Source organism: Prunus persica, chromosome G3, assembly GCF_000346465.2.
Source record: "Prunus persica cultivar Lovell chromosome G3, Prunus_persica_NCBIv2, whole genome shotgun sequence".
NCBI classification, from domain to species: domain Eukaryota; kingdom Viridiplantae; phylum Streptophyta; class Magnoliopsida; order Rosales; family Rosaceae; genus Prunus; species Prunus persica.
The window spans coordinates 19,174,712-19,188,509 of record NC_034011.1 but is presented as its reverse complement, the minus strand read 5'-3'; the positions used below and the strand labels follow the sequence as shown (position 1 = coordinate 19,188,509).

Here is a 13,798-nt window from a genome sequence, read left to right as displayed (position 1 = left end):
CCGCCTAAGTTTTTATTTTTAAGTGATTTTTCTGACCAAAAGAAAAACTTAAAGCGATTAAGCATTTCATAAAATTGAAGGGAAAAAAATAAACTAAATTCAACTGACTCGATCTTGCCACGTGTTGGCCGTTGCCTTGCCTAGGCCAAAGGAGTGTGTTGGAACTGTGAAAAAAAAACCCAAAATTCTGTCTTTTTTGTTGGTTCGAAAAAAAAAAACCCAAAATTCAGGTTGCAAACTGCAATTACCAAACGCCTTCCCGGCTTCGAGAGTTAAGAACTAGCACAATCTCTCTCTCTCTCTCTCTCTCTCTCTCTCTCTCTTCCCCCATCAAGTATCGAATTAAATCTTCTTCCCCGCTGACATGCCGCTTCTGCTCTCGGTACTCTCTCTCTATCTCTCATGCATATTTATTTAATTTGTGTTTGATGTCTTGCCTTCTGTTTGGTTTCCGGGAAACGAGGGTAGAAAATAAACAAGGACAGTAAAATTTCTGGGAAAAGAATGGAAATTGGTTCGGGAAATGTTGTTTTGCTGCCCCGTCATGTTAAACGTTTAGCTATGTCGTTTTGGAATTACCTTTTCTTGCTTCCGGAAGCTAGAAATGTACTTCCATAATGCCACAATCCATCTAGAAAGAAATGCGTATTAGCATTTTTAAGTAATTCATTTGATGGGTGCGTGTTCAAGTGTTTCTGTAGAGAAGAAAATGCCGCTTTAACAATGATGATTCATTTTTCAAAAATTACTTCAAATTCTTATAATCTTCCGCACAAGAGATTGAAAGGTTTTCTGAAGATACGAGAAACTAGGTTTGTATGCCAAAGATTGGGGCACGAAGTTTGGATCTTGGCCGAGTCTCAGCTAGATTTTTGGTTGCTATTTCTCCTATTTGGTCAAAGACACTACGTGTGCAGAGACTTCTGCATTTATACGGAAGAGCTTATTTTATTTGGGCTTGATATATTATGCTTGAGGATTAAAAGAAGGAAATTTTTGGATATGCTTCAAAAACCATAACTAAAATAACAAGGGTTCGGGCAATTTTGCCCCCTTCATTTTGGCTTAAGTAAAGGGACCGGGGGTAAGTAAGGTAAGGGGTTTCATCTGGGGATTTTTCTCTTATTCATGTATCATAGAAATGCCTTGAGAAAGGGCAGATGTATAGAACCTTTCAACGAGATAGTGCTTTTTCAAGTACCATTTGTACAAATAAGAATCCCCTTCGTTACATGATTTCTTCTTCATATAGATACTATTCAATGTCTCTCTGGGGTAAAGAAGGAAAAAAAAATTATTAAAACAAGCTTTCGTTTATTAGATTTTTTAACTACGAAAAAAAACGAAAAAACTTATTTTTTTAAACACGTATCGGATTGATAGTGCGTTTAGAACATTAAGGCTTCAGCTTTAGATGTTAATAAGGGATTGAATATGTATTAAGCAGAGTCTGACTAGTGTATGGATCCCTGGTGGTGCTTTCCACTTAGTCATTTACCTGTCAAATTCTTTGACTCATCTTTGATGTTCCCTGGAAAAAAATCTTTCTTCTTTCATTGTTCTTTTGAGTTATTCCCATCTGTAACTTATCCTTGATGGATGCTTCTTCTTGCAATTAACTTCATAGCTGTAATAACATACCACATTTTGCCTGACAGTAGGATTTTCGGGTTGCTTATTGCCTTAAAGTTTTGTGCAAAAGAGCCATTTTCCTTTTTTTTAAATTCAAAGAGGGCTTTAATTTCTTTTCTTGGTTACTCAAAAAGAGTGTTTGTTTCTTCGTCCTTCTCATTCATCTTACTCCTTTTAACTTTTGGAATGCAGTGATGTCAACACCCTGATAGTGAAATGGCGAAATCACAAGGCATCACAGTTTCTCCTCCTGCGCAGCAGCAAGGAAGCAAAAATGTTCAGACTGGACGTCCCCAGAATGTACTCACCTTAAGCTTGACTAAAGGAAATACAACCTATGATGAATTTAAACATGGATTCCCATCTGATGGCTTATCCACTGCATCCAATAAATGGTGGGGAAGCAATAGCCCTGATGGTTATGAGAGCGTCCGTGGAGAAGGAGCTGAGACTGATGAAGACAAGAAACATCAGTCGGAAAAATTGGCAGATGATGGTGCAAGTTCAACTGTAGTGGACAAAGAGAAATGTGAAAGTGGGAAAGAAGAGAACATTAGTACCCAAGGAACAGATTTACTGATGGCTGTGAGAAAAGGAAGTCTGGAAGAAGGGCAAAAAGCACTTAAGCTTGGTGTTTTCCGGGGTTATGGTGCAAAGAAGCTAGGCAGAAGAGAGAGGGCATTGCTTCTCCGAATATTCAAATCTTCAACACCAAAGCAATGGATTCATGAATTCTCTTAAATCGGAGTTGGACTGCTCTGGACACTATAGATTATGTATAATTCATGTTAGGTTACACAGTTTTTTCTTTCGACATGATTGACAGCTATATTGAATTCTCAATCTGAATGGCATTTTCTTTTTTTATTTGGCCTCAGTCTGAGTGGTATTATTTTGTTTTTCTTTATAATGACCATGAGTTTCATAGATCCCATTCGTTAAACGACATGCATCAATTCAGAATCCAGATTATTTAGCTAATGATCTGTATCTATACCCTCTGGTATACAAATCAAGGGCGTAAGTCATTCATTTTGGGCTTCCAGTTGATGAAGCCAACACAGATTTCTCACTGTTAGATTCTTCTCTCCTTATCCAACATTCTTAGAACTCTCATCCAAGAGAGTACGTGGGAAAATTCTATTGGTCAGAGAGGTCAGGGCATATCAAACATCCATAATAGAACAGCAACCAAGAATTGACAAAGAGATTGAAGAATACAATTTACCAGTGGAGCCTGGCAAGCCAACTGGAGTGAAGCAAAGGGAGAGATTCATTGAGAGAATCTGTGAACTTCATTTTCACCAATAAGAAAACAGATCAAGATATAACTTAGATAAGATAAGGACCCCATGCACCAACACTATAAATATACAGATTATATACCGTCTTCTTTTTTTTTGGATAGGATTATATACCGTCCTACTCAAACACCAAGAAGCTCTAACGCTCTTGGCACTTGACACTTGGCACTTGACAATCCCACATTGTCTAAAAGGCAACCCTCAATACAATACACTTTCATTTTTCTAAAATGGCCTCTTCAACAATGGCTCTCTCCTCCCCTTCTCTTGCTGGCCAAGCTGTCAAGCTCGGTTCCTCTGTTTCTATAATTGTTGGTGACGTGAGGGCCGAGTTACAATGCGCAAAACCGCATCCAAGTCCAAAAATGTTTCATCCAGCAGTCCGTGGTACGGCCCCGACCGTGTCAAATACTTGGGCCCGTTCTCTGGTGAGGCCCCTTCTTACCGTACTGACTCCTGAAGAATTCCCCGGTGATTACGGTTGGGACACTGCTGGGCTCTCAGCTGACCCAGAAACCTTTACCAAAAACCGTGAACTTGAAGTCATCCACTCAAGATGGGCCATGCTCGGGGCTTTGGGCTATGATTTCCCCGAACTCTTGTCTCGTAACGGAGTCAAGTTCTGAGAAGCTGTTTGGTTCAAGGCTGGGGCCCAAATCTTCAGTGACGGTGGGCTAGACTACTTGGGAAACCCAAGCTTAGTCAATGCCCAAAGCATTTTGGCAATTTGAGCCACACAAGTTATCAGTGGAAGGTTACAGAGTTGCAGGTGGGCCTCTCGGAGAGATCACTGACCCATTATATCCAGGTGGGAGCTTTGACCCATTAGGCCTTGCAGAGGATCCAGAGGCTCTCGCTGAGCTGAAGAATGGAAGACTCGCCATGTTTTCCATGTTTGGGTTCTTTGTGCAGGCCATTGTTACTGGAAAGGGACCAATAGAGAACTTAGCTGACCACTTGGCTGATCCTGTTAAACAACAATGCTTGGTCATACGCCACAAACTTTGTTCCTGGGAAGTGAGGTGCATGGAGAACTTGAGAGAGAAGCGTTTTTACAAATTGCGAGGGCCACTGTTTTGAATGGGATTTCTTTGAAGTGTTCTTGTTTTTTTTTTTTTTCTGATGAAATTTGGTGGTCAATGCAGAGGAATATAAGAACAAATCTGATAAATGTTCTTTGAGTATACATTTGTATGGGAATTTTTCACCTTACTTCAAAAACTCAATGTTCTTAGTTCTGACAACTCGATGAATCAACATTGTGACTTGCAAGAAATGAGGAAAGACTCGTAATTGGCATTTGTTTTCACCAACTCATACCAAAAAAATGGTGATGAATAAATATAGAAAGTAAAACGCCATAAATAAATAAAAAGTTGCACCACCTTCACAGCCAATCCATCTTGTCATGAAAATGCAATATCAGTGTGTGATGGAGTTTAATACAAGTTAAACTCAATTAAATAAATAAAAACAAGATTGCTATGGAATTAGTTAAGAGATCTTTTAAAATCTTAAAATAAACTTCAATCTTTTCATGTGAGATACTCTCAACACGCCCCCGCGTGTCGCTTCTTTTGTGCTTAATCAGTGAACAATTCTTATTGGGGAACATGTGGGATTGTTTGGCTTGGCACATGAATAGCCTATCATGATATTATATTAGAATTTAAACTTCCAATCAACTAAAAATCAATTAGCAATGAATGAAGACGCCCAAGATCTTCTAAACTCTTAAGCTAGACTTCCGTCCTCTTCAATATGAAATGCCCTCAACATTTTGTAGCACTCTCCTCTATGGTAAGAGCAGCAGCTGAAGTCTCTTATAAGTTTATGGCTCAGCACAAGCTGCTGGATATGTAGTGCTAATCTCTGAATGTAAGTTCTATGGCATTAGCTATGTTCCAGAGCTACATCTAAATTAAGATCAAACCGCCACATTTGTCCAAAACCGCATCCATATTGCATCTAAACTGACACACTCTTAGATTAGAACACATAATAAAAGAAGTAATTTTCTCTACAATTTCAATTAGACATAATCATGTTAAAATAGAGTTGCTCTAAATTATTCATTTGAATACTCAGATTTTTCCTCTCTCATCACCCTCATCCGAAAGAGTACGTGGGCAAATTCCATTGGCCAAAGATAGAAGTAATATAAAATATCCAAACTTGATTTTTCTGATCTCTTTTTTTTTTTTTTTTTTGTCCCTGGAGAAAAACTAGTGAAGCATATCAAGCCAACTGGAAATAAAGAAAGTGTGCGTGGACAAAATTCTAGTAGTGGCTAGAAATCAAAGCATATAATTTCCAAATTTGATATTAATTTTTCTTTCTGTTTTGGGAAGTAATAAACTAGTGGAGCATATCAAGCCAACTGGAAGGGTAGAGATTTTCAAACTTGGTCTTCTCCAATGAGAAAAGAGATGAAGATATCAGAAAGATAAGGACCCTTTGAACCAAACCTATACAAATACCCACCAACGTCTCTTCTTCCCAAAGAAAACAAGCACTCGGCCCTCTCACATTGTCTGAGAGACTGAAGATTTTCACAAATAATACACTTTCATTTTTCCTCAAATGGCTTCTTCAACAATGGCTCTCTCCTCCCCTTCTCTTGCTGGCCAAGCTGTCAAGCTCGGTTCCTCTGTTTCTAACATTGTTGGTGAGGGCCGAGTTACCATGCGCAAAACCGCATCCAGGTCCAAAAATGTTTCATCCGGCAGCCCGTGGTACGGCCCTGACCGTGTCAAATACTTGGGCCCGTTCTCTGGCGAGGCCCCTTCTTACCTCACTGGAGAATTCCCCGGCGATTACGGTTGGGACACTGCTGGGCTCTCGGCTGACCCTGAGACCTTTGCCAAGAACCGTGAGCTTGAGGTCATCCACTCAAGATGGGCCATGCTCGGCGCTTTGGGCTGTGTTTTCCCCGAACTCTTGTCCCGTAACGGAGTCAAGTTCGGCGAAGCTGTTTGGTTCAAGGCTGGGGCCCAAATCTTCAGTGAGGGTGGTCTAGACTACTTGGGAAACCCAAGCTTAGTCCATGCCCAAAGCATTTTGGCAATATGGGCCACACAAGTTATCTTGATGGGTGCAGTTGAAGGTTACAGAATTGCTGGTGGGCCCCTTGGTGAGGTGACAGACCCATTGTACCCAGGTGGGAGCTTTGACCCATTAGGCCTTGCAGAAGATCCAGAAGCTTTTGCTGAGCTGAAGGTGAAGGAGCTGAAGAATGGAAGACTGGCCATGTTTTCTATGTTTGGGTTCTTTGTGCAGGCCATTGTTACAGGGAAGGGACCAATTGAGAACTTAGCTGACCACTTGGCTGACCCTGTTAACAACAATGCCTGGGCATACGCCACAAACTTTGTTCCCGGCAAGTGAGCCTGAGATTGAGAGAGAAGTGTGCTTTTCCTAATGGTTTTGGCAATTGTGCTTAATTATGTTGATGAAATTGGATTAGACTGTAATTCTAGTGGTCATCAAGATCTGAAAGGATAAGTTATCGCCTTGCTGTAGATTACCTCTCATTTAATCTACTTGTTGTTTTGTTGACAAGTTCACCTGGCTCTAAATTCACTGATATTCATCTTACTTCTAACTGTTTGGTAAGAGTCCCAATCTGTGAGATTTAATAGTATTTATACTACAATTAGTAAGGATTAAAATGCTATGTGACATATTATGATCAACAAAGTATATATTTATGTTACCAATGACCATTTCGACTAATCGATAATTGTAGTATAAATTAACCATTAAACTTCTTAATCACTCTTTTACTTTCAATTAAATCTACTAGATTATGTTATGATATTTGCACTAAAAACTCCTAATTTTTTCCCTTCTCTTTCTCTTCCTCTTTTGTTTAACTTAAGCTTACGCTTTGTGATTTTTTTCCCTTCCTTTTTACATGTCTGAGTAGTAGGGTACTTTAATATTGGATTTATGAACTTTTTTGTATTTATTCTCTCTGTTGGAATATAAATTATTAACGTATGAGTATGAATCTTTAATAGTGTAGATTATGAGATTAATATTCAATTATTTTATAATATGAAATTAAGGACAATTATGATTGTAATGAACGAATAAATTATTAATCAATATGAAATGATATTATGCAGTGAGCTAAACCGAGTAATTAGTATCGTATTAACTTACTAACCAGTTAGTGCTCCTATTTGAATTATTTTATAAATTTTTTTAAAGGGCCTCCTTTAATGTAAAATCCTGACTCCGCCACTGAATAGATGAATAATAATATTATTAACTACTTGACTTACAAACTCTTTATCTAAATAAATAGTTATGCTACGATCGGCTTTGTTATTAGAGATGATAATGCTCATACTGTGCTAGTTGGTGCTAAGAAGATTGGTCGCAATTCTATTATTGTGGTGGAATGTTTGGAGCTTAGAGATGGCTTGGCTTATGTTGTTTCCAAGAGTTGGTCCAAACTCTTATTTCATGGAGATTCTAAGCTTGTCATTGACTCAGTTTTGAAGCGATGCTCGACTTCCTCGTGCATTAATCAGCTTGTCCAAGATATTCTACATCTCACAATATTATGTGATCAAATCTCCTTCTCTCATGTCTTTCGTGAAGTCAATGGGGTTGCAGATGCTCTTGCTTCCCTTGGTCATTTGCTTTCGCCTTCGAAGCTGTGGCAGAGTGGTCTCCCTCTTTCTATTGGTTCTTCTTTTTATTTGGACCTATTTGGGCTTGCGTGCCCTAAAGGGTCGTGTCTTTGTTGGTTTCCTTTCTCTCATTAAAAAAAATAGTTAGTTAGTGGACATTTTAGGTTGGATTAAATATATGTGAATATTAGTAGGGTATAACTTAGTTGATAGCTCTTCCACCTCCACTTATGTGAGCAGAAGTTCGAAATTCCCAAATATCAAATAAATATTTGTGTAAACTCCCCCCTCCAATAATTTATTACCAAAAATATATACATGTGAGGGAGGGTGAGAATTTGTCCATCTGAAAGTGAAAACGGAAGAACTATGGTGTCTTGTCATTTCTGGATTCATGTGAAGAACTATGGTGGATAACAACGCTACCAATTGTCTGTTGTGTTACAAGTTATCATCCTTAGATTCTCTCTCATGAAAAGAGTATGTGGCCATTTTCTATTGGCTACAGAGATCAACGGATATATTTTCTTCTTCCTTGCATGTCTTGAGACCTAACTAGTGGAACACATCAAGCCACCTGGAAATGAAGACGTTTCTCACCACCACAAACAGTAGTGACTAAATTCAATTGGCTTAGAGCTCATTCGAAGCATGTAATAATATCCAAAACAGATTTTTAATTTTTCCTTTTTCGTTTTGTTGTTCGGAAGTAAAGTAGTGGAGCATATCAAGCCAACGGGAAAAGCATCAAAGCTCAAACGAAGAGATCCGTCTTGAAAATCCTTGAACATCATTTTCACCAATCAGAAAAGAGATGAAGATATCACAAAGATAAGGACCTCATGCACCCTCAAACCTATACATACACCCACCAACGTCTCTACCAAAACAACAACAACAGGCACCCGGCCTTCCCACATTGTCTAGAGAGACTGAAATACTCAGTAGTCAATACACTTCCATTTTTCTCAAATGGCTTCTTCAACAATGGCTCTCTCCTCCCCTTCTCTTGCTGGCCAAGCTGTCAAGCTCGGTTCCTCTGTTTCTAACATTGTTGGTGAGGGCCGAATTACCATGCGCAAAACCGCATCCAAGTCCAAAAATGTATCATCTGGCAGCCCGTGGTATGGCCCGGACCGTGTCAAATACTTGGGCCCCTTCTCTGGCGAGGCCCCCTCTTACCTCACTGGAGAATTCCCTGGTGATTACGGTTGGGACACTGCTGGGCTCTCAGCTGACCCAGAGACCTTTGCCAAGAACCGTGAGCTTGAAGTTATCCATTCAAGATGGGCCATGCTTGGTGCTCTGGGCTGCGTTTTCCCTGAACTCTTGTCCCGTAACGGGGTCAAGTTCGGTGAGGCTGTATGGTTCAAGGCTGGCGCCCAGATATTCAGTGAGGGTGGGCTAGACTACTTGGGAAACCCAAGCTTAGTCCATGCCCAAAGCATTTTAGCAATTTGGGCCACACAAGTTATCTTGATGGGTGCAGTGGAAGGTTACAGAGTTGCAGGTGGGCCTCTCGGAGAGATCACTGACCCATTATATCCAGGTGGGAGCTTTGACCCATTAGGCCTTGCAGAGGATCCAGAGGCTTTCGCTGAGCTGAAGGTGAAGGAGCTGAAGAATGGAAGACTCGCCATGTTTTCCATGTTTGGTTTCTTTGTGCAGGCCATTGTTACAGGAAAGGGGCCAATTGAGAACTTGGCTGACCACTTAGCTGATCCTGTTAACAACAATGCTTGGTCATATGCCACAAACTTTGTTCCTGGAAAGTGAGGCTGAGAACTTGAGAGAAAGAAGCAGATTTGTAACAATTGTTGTGAAACAGAATTTCTGTTAATGTGTTATTTTTATGAAACTTACTTGGGTGTCGGCAGTGCAAAAGAATGCATCAACAATTTCTTGGAGTAAAAATTTGCATGTGAATAGATTCACCTTACTTATAAAGCTCAATTTGCTTACATTACTGAAGTGAATCAGAATTATGATGCACTGCAAGAAATGGGAAAAGCCTCATTGGCATTTGTTTTCATCCAGAAAATGCTGATAAAACTCATCTTGTCGTGGAAAAAACAAAAGTAAGGACTGGAATTTAGAGGCAAAGCAAGGGAAGAGAGAGGACACTTCAAAAATCAACCCAACTGACATGCATATGACTCATGAGCATCTATATAAGAGAAAGTAACAGGGAGAAGGCAGCAGATGAAGCAACAGACCAAATTCTGCAGCAGTCTGCAGAACTTCGGATGTCCAATTATCTGCATTGTTTTATTTCTGTAGTTTCTAATAATGAAGATTATAGAACTTCCATTTAATTAAGAGTGTCATATCTCATACAATACAACCATCACATTCATTCTAAGATGTAACTTGATTTCGATTTTCCGAATCCGTATAGGCAAATGCTACATTGTGCATAAAATGTGAGAGAAACTAAAATTGCTCTACATCAATCCATGTGCAAAGCTGCTAGATTCATATTATTATTTTTAAATGAAGTGGCTTAAAATTTACTCAATTTAGTTGAGAAGGGGACCAAAGAAGTAGGGGAGAAAGAGCTCGAATGCCTCAATCTGAGCTTGAATGATTGGATTCATAATGGCAAAGCAAACATTTTTGTTTCAAGTGCAAGCTATCACAGTATGAATGATTTAGTAGAAAATGGAGAGTAGAAGATATAACCTTCCCTACTAGGTAGCATTCAAGATGCAAACAAAGCTATAAATTATAAGAAATGCACATGCAAACATATGATACATACAGTTAATCCTATACTTTGCATCCAAAGGAGTGTTCAGGCTTCTACTGACACACAAAATTAAATATTTCTCAGTAAACTAAGTGATGGCTCTGTTAATCATTCCAGTAAAATAATACTTAATGTTAGCGGATGTGCATCTTCTCGTATATACGTACGTAAATCTTCACTTTTTTTGGAGAATGTCTTAAGTTCAAATATCATGTATTAAAGATGTTGAATAAATTAAAAAATCAATTCTATCAAATAAAGAGTCATAACATATAAACATACCAAGATCACACTTTTCATTTTCCTCACCCCAAGAACCTTCCACTTCAAAATTCCGTATACTTTTTAATTTACCCAGAGTTTGCATAAAGTTGGGGCAACTTTTACTGTCATGTTACGTGGCCTTTCATTATACTAAAGTGTAAAATAGATATATGATTATGTTCCATGATAAAATAAAGAAGAGCAAGGCATGGATAATGGGAGGGATGTGGGAGACAGATAATAAAAAAACACTTGGAATATTTTCAGAAGGCCTCGTGCAAGCATCCAAGAAATGAGCATCTTATTGGAATGTAACAGGGAGGGACAGATATGGAAGAAAGCAGCAAATTGATTTAATAAAAAACTGAGACACTTTCATGGCTACAAGATCTTCATGTTTCTTTTGGGTTTATTCTAAAAGTGGGAATGTTAGTCAAATTTAGAGGTTCTCATAAAGAAAATAGCATGTGAAAGAATATATATTAGGATTTAGAATTGAGATGAGCTGGGCCTATAAGTTAGGAGTTTGAGGCCTAGAAGGAGAGCTAGAGAATCAGAAGTGAGAGAAGAGTATTTTCTTCATCCAATAAATAAAACCAGCCAAGCATTGGTTAAAGTCTTAAAGGGGGAGAAAATTTGTTCTATCACCAGTTTTATGTATATGTGAGTCTATCTTCGTTATTATGTGATTTCGACACGTAATAAAAGAGGTAAATCTGTCATATCATCAGTTGTATATATTTAAGAGTCTATATCTCTTATTATGTGACTTCAATGTTTAACGAGAGAGACAAACTCATAAATATATAAGACTAGTGACACCAAAACATCCAAATATGCCCTACCATCAGTCGTATATGTTCATGAATATATCTATCTTATCACGTGATTTCGACACATAATAAAAAAGATAAATTTACTCTATCACCAATTGCACGCATCTATGAGTCTATATTTTCATCACGTAACTTCTAATCTTTATTCATTGACAAATTCTTGATTATATAGGACCACTGACAACAAGCTTGTTGTGGGCAATCCTTCCTTTTTATGGAGAGGCTAAAACCCATTACCCACAATATTTATGTAAATAGGAGAAGCTACATATATGGTGAATTCCATTGTCTTATGCCCATCAACTGACAATCATAGTGGTGCCTACAACCTTGGCTTAAAGCTTCAAATTAGGCAACTGATGCAGGAGTATCTAATGAGCTGGCACAACAAAGACCCAAGACAAATGTTAAAAAGTCAAATAATCTTATCTTCTCACTTAGAATTATTATTGTTGATGCCCAAAAATAGAAAACTATTTGTGGACCCAACTTAGAGATGTGATGTTATCTTCGACCTTTAGGACTCTTGGGCAGACAAGGATTATCTGCAAGAAAAGAGCAACGGCAAGACTTTGGGCACCGGTGTGGTGCCGATCGAAGGCTCTCCAATATTTAAGTTAGTTTAAAGATGGAATGAATAGTAACTTTGATACAGTAAAGGCTAAGTAGCCGAATGTAACTGTTACCTCACTTTTGGGGACTTGTGCCCCTATTTATATATTCTTGGGAGGTGTGCACTTCGAGTTCGAGTTGTATTTTGATGCCTAAGGAGCTACCACGTGTCCGTGTAAGAGATAGCTTGCGAGATGCCTTTAGTCAGATCGGCAAGTAGGTTGCCGAAGGCTCACCTACTATCGATAGTTGTTTATAGACCTCAGTATTTTTACTGGGCTCAATGGGCTCCTTTTATAGGTCCCATGCTCCACGTGTCGCAGAATGACTGAGCAATCAAATATGATATAAACAATTATCTTCAGCACAATTGTTTTTACACTCTCAATTAAGGGTGTCTTTGATCCTAGTCATATTTGTAACAACCTAATCTCAAGTCATATCATTATTAGTATGGATGATTTGAACGCGATTTGAACTTGAAACTTCTTCTAATATTGAATACTAACTTGGAGCGTAACGCCTTTAGTAGAGTTAACAAAATCGAAAGTATACGGTAAACCATGTATGTCCTCAACTTTAAAAGGACCAATTGGAAATTTAGGAATAGTTTTGAATGCTAAAAGACAAGACACGTTGGGGTCAATTCGTGAATAAAGATAAATAGGCAATGTCGTTTTTACCATGCTAGATTACAATACCTTTAGGTCATTATTGATTTTTCGCATCTCATTTGTTTGTTTTTTTGTTTTTTTGTTTTTTGTGGTTAATTATAGTTTAATACCTTGTGGTTATACTCTTAAGACATGTTAGCCCTTATCTTTTTAAATTTTAACAATCACATACCCTAGTCTTTTAAATTTATTACAATATGGTTCCGTCTTTAGGGTTTCTATCATATCTCTCTATTAGTTACCTACGTGGCACTGGGAGTCTATGGTTGCTGATGTACATTTTTGGGATCAACGTTTGTAGTGTTTTATGGGTTTTGTATATTTTGTATGCTTTATTTTTTATTGATATGATAAAATTCATAGCTGCACCACTCAAATAGAGTCTGAAAATACACAACAAGTAAATAGAAAAGGGAAGAGCAAACAAGATTGTAACGCTTGGAGTGTAGAAGAGAGAAGAATGTTGTTGCAACTCATGATTGATGCTACATCTCGTGGATGATATGACTAATTAGTTGGCTCTTAGCATTTGTTTTTTAAAAAATATGTTAAAGAAATTATAGAAGTCTGGAATAAAAGCCATACAAATCTTAAGAAAGTTCATTAAAAAATTATATAGAAGTCTTTTGAAAGTCTATCAAGTTCTATACGAATTCTAAAGTTCCATCAAATTCTATGAAATTTGGCACTTAAACAAAATCTTTTTAAACGCTCTAGAATCCTAATTGAATACAGCCTCCTTAAACTATACATATTCAAATTTCATTACTCATTTGCATTGATATCATTGACTATATGCACACATGCATATATATATTTATTTATTTATTTATTTATTTCTTACAAACAATCATAATAATATGTAAAGACAAATTTGACAGCAATCACCCTTGGATAGAAAATAAATAAAATAAAATCATATTTAGTTAATGTCTCAAGTATTATTCTTATGGACAAACTACATAAGATACCCCAAACTATAAGGCCATTTTCAAGTCCATACCCATCTTTGGAGACATTTACAAGTACATACTCAAACTCACGAAAAACCTACAATTTACTTCCTCTTTTAGCCAAACTGTTA

At 37.9% G+C, this 13,798-nt stretch overlaps 3 protein-coding genes and 1 pseudogene across 3 annotated transcripts; all 4 read left to right on the top strand.

Moving 5' to 3' along the window:
• On the top strand, nt 38-2,509 carry LOC18782678. The gene is made up of 2 exons (XM_007215004.2): nt 38-382; nt 1,825-2,509. Exon 2 carries the CDS (start codon nt 1,849-1,851, stop codon nt 2,371-2,373), a length of 525 nt encoding a protein of 174 aa, XP_007215066.1. The 5' UTR covers nt 38-382; nt 1,825-1,848; the 3' UTR covers nt 2,374-2,509.
• Nucleotides 3,167-4,107, top strand: LOC18782478 (annotated as a pseudogene).
• LOC18783395 (chlorophyll a-b binding protein of LHCII type 1) lies at nt 5,424-9,493 on the top strand. Its single transcript, XM_007217198.2, has 2 exons — nt 5,424-5,519; nt 8,552-9,493. The coding sequence occupies exon 2, from the start codon at nt 8,552-8,554 to the stop codon at nt 9,353-9,355; it is 804 nt and encodes a 267-aa protein (XP_007217260.1). The 5' UTR covers nt 5,424-5,519; the 3' UTR covers nt 9,356-9,493.
• LOC18783507 (chlorophyll a-b binding protein of LHCII type 1) lies at nt 5,433-6,497 on the top strand. The gene has a single exon (XM_007215754.2). It carries the CDS (start codon nt 5,520-5,522, stop codon nt 6,321-6,323), a length of 804 nt encoding a protein of 267 aa, XP_007215816.1. The 5' UTR covers nt 5,433-5,519; the 3' UTR covers nt 6,324-6,497.

What these genes read in the sequence shown, in the direction of transcription:
- LOC18783507 (XM_007215754.2), top strand. Translation starts at nt 5,520, where the DNA reads ATGGCTTCTTCAACAATGGCTCTCTCCTCCCCTTCTCTTGCTGGCCAA.
- LOC18783395 (XM_007217198.2), top strand. Translation starts at nt 8,552, where the DNA reads ATGGCTTCTTCAACAATGGCTCTCTCCTCCCCTTCTCTTGCTGGCCAA.
- LOC18782678 (XM_007215004.2), top strand. Translation starts at nt 1,849, where the DNA reads ATGGCGAAATCACAAGGCATCACAGTTTCTCCTCCTGCGCAGCAGCAA.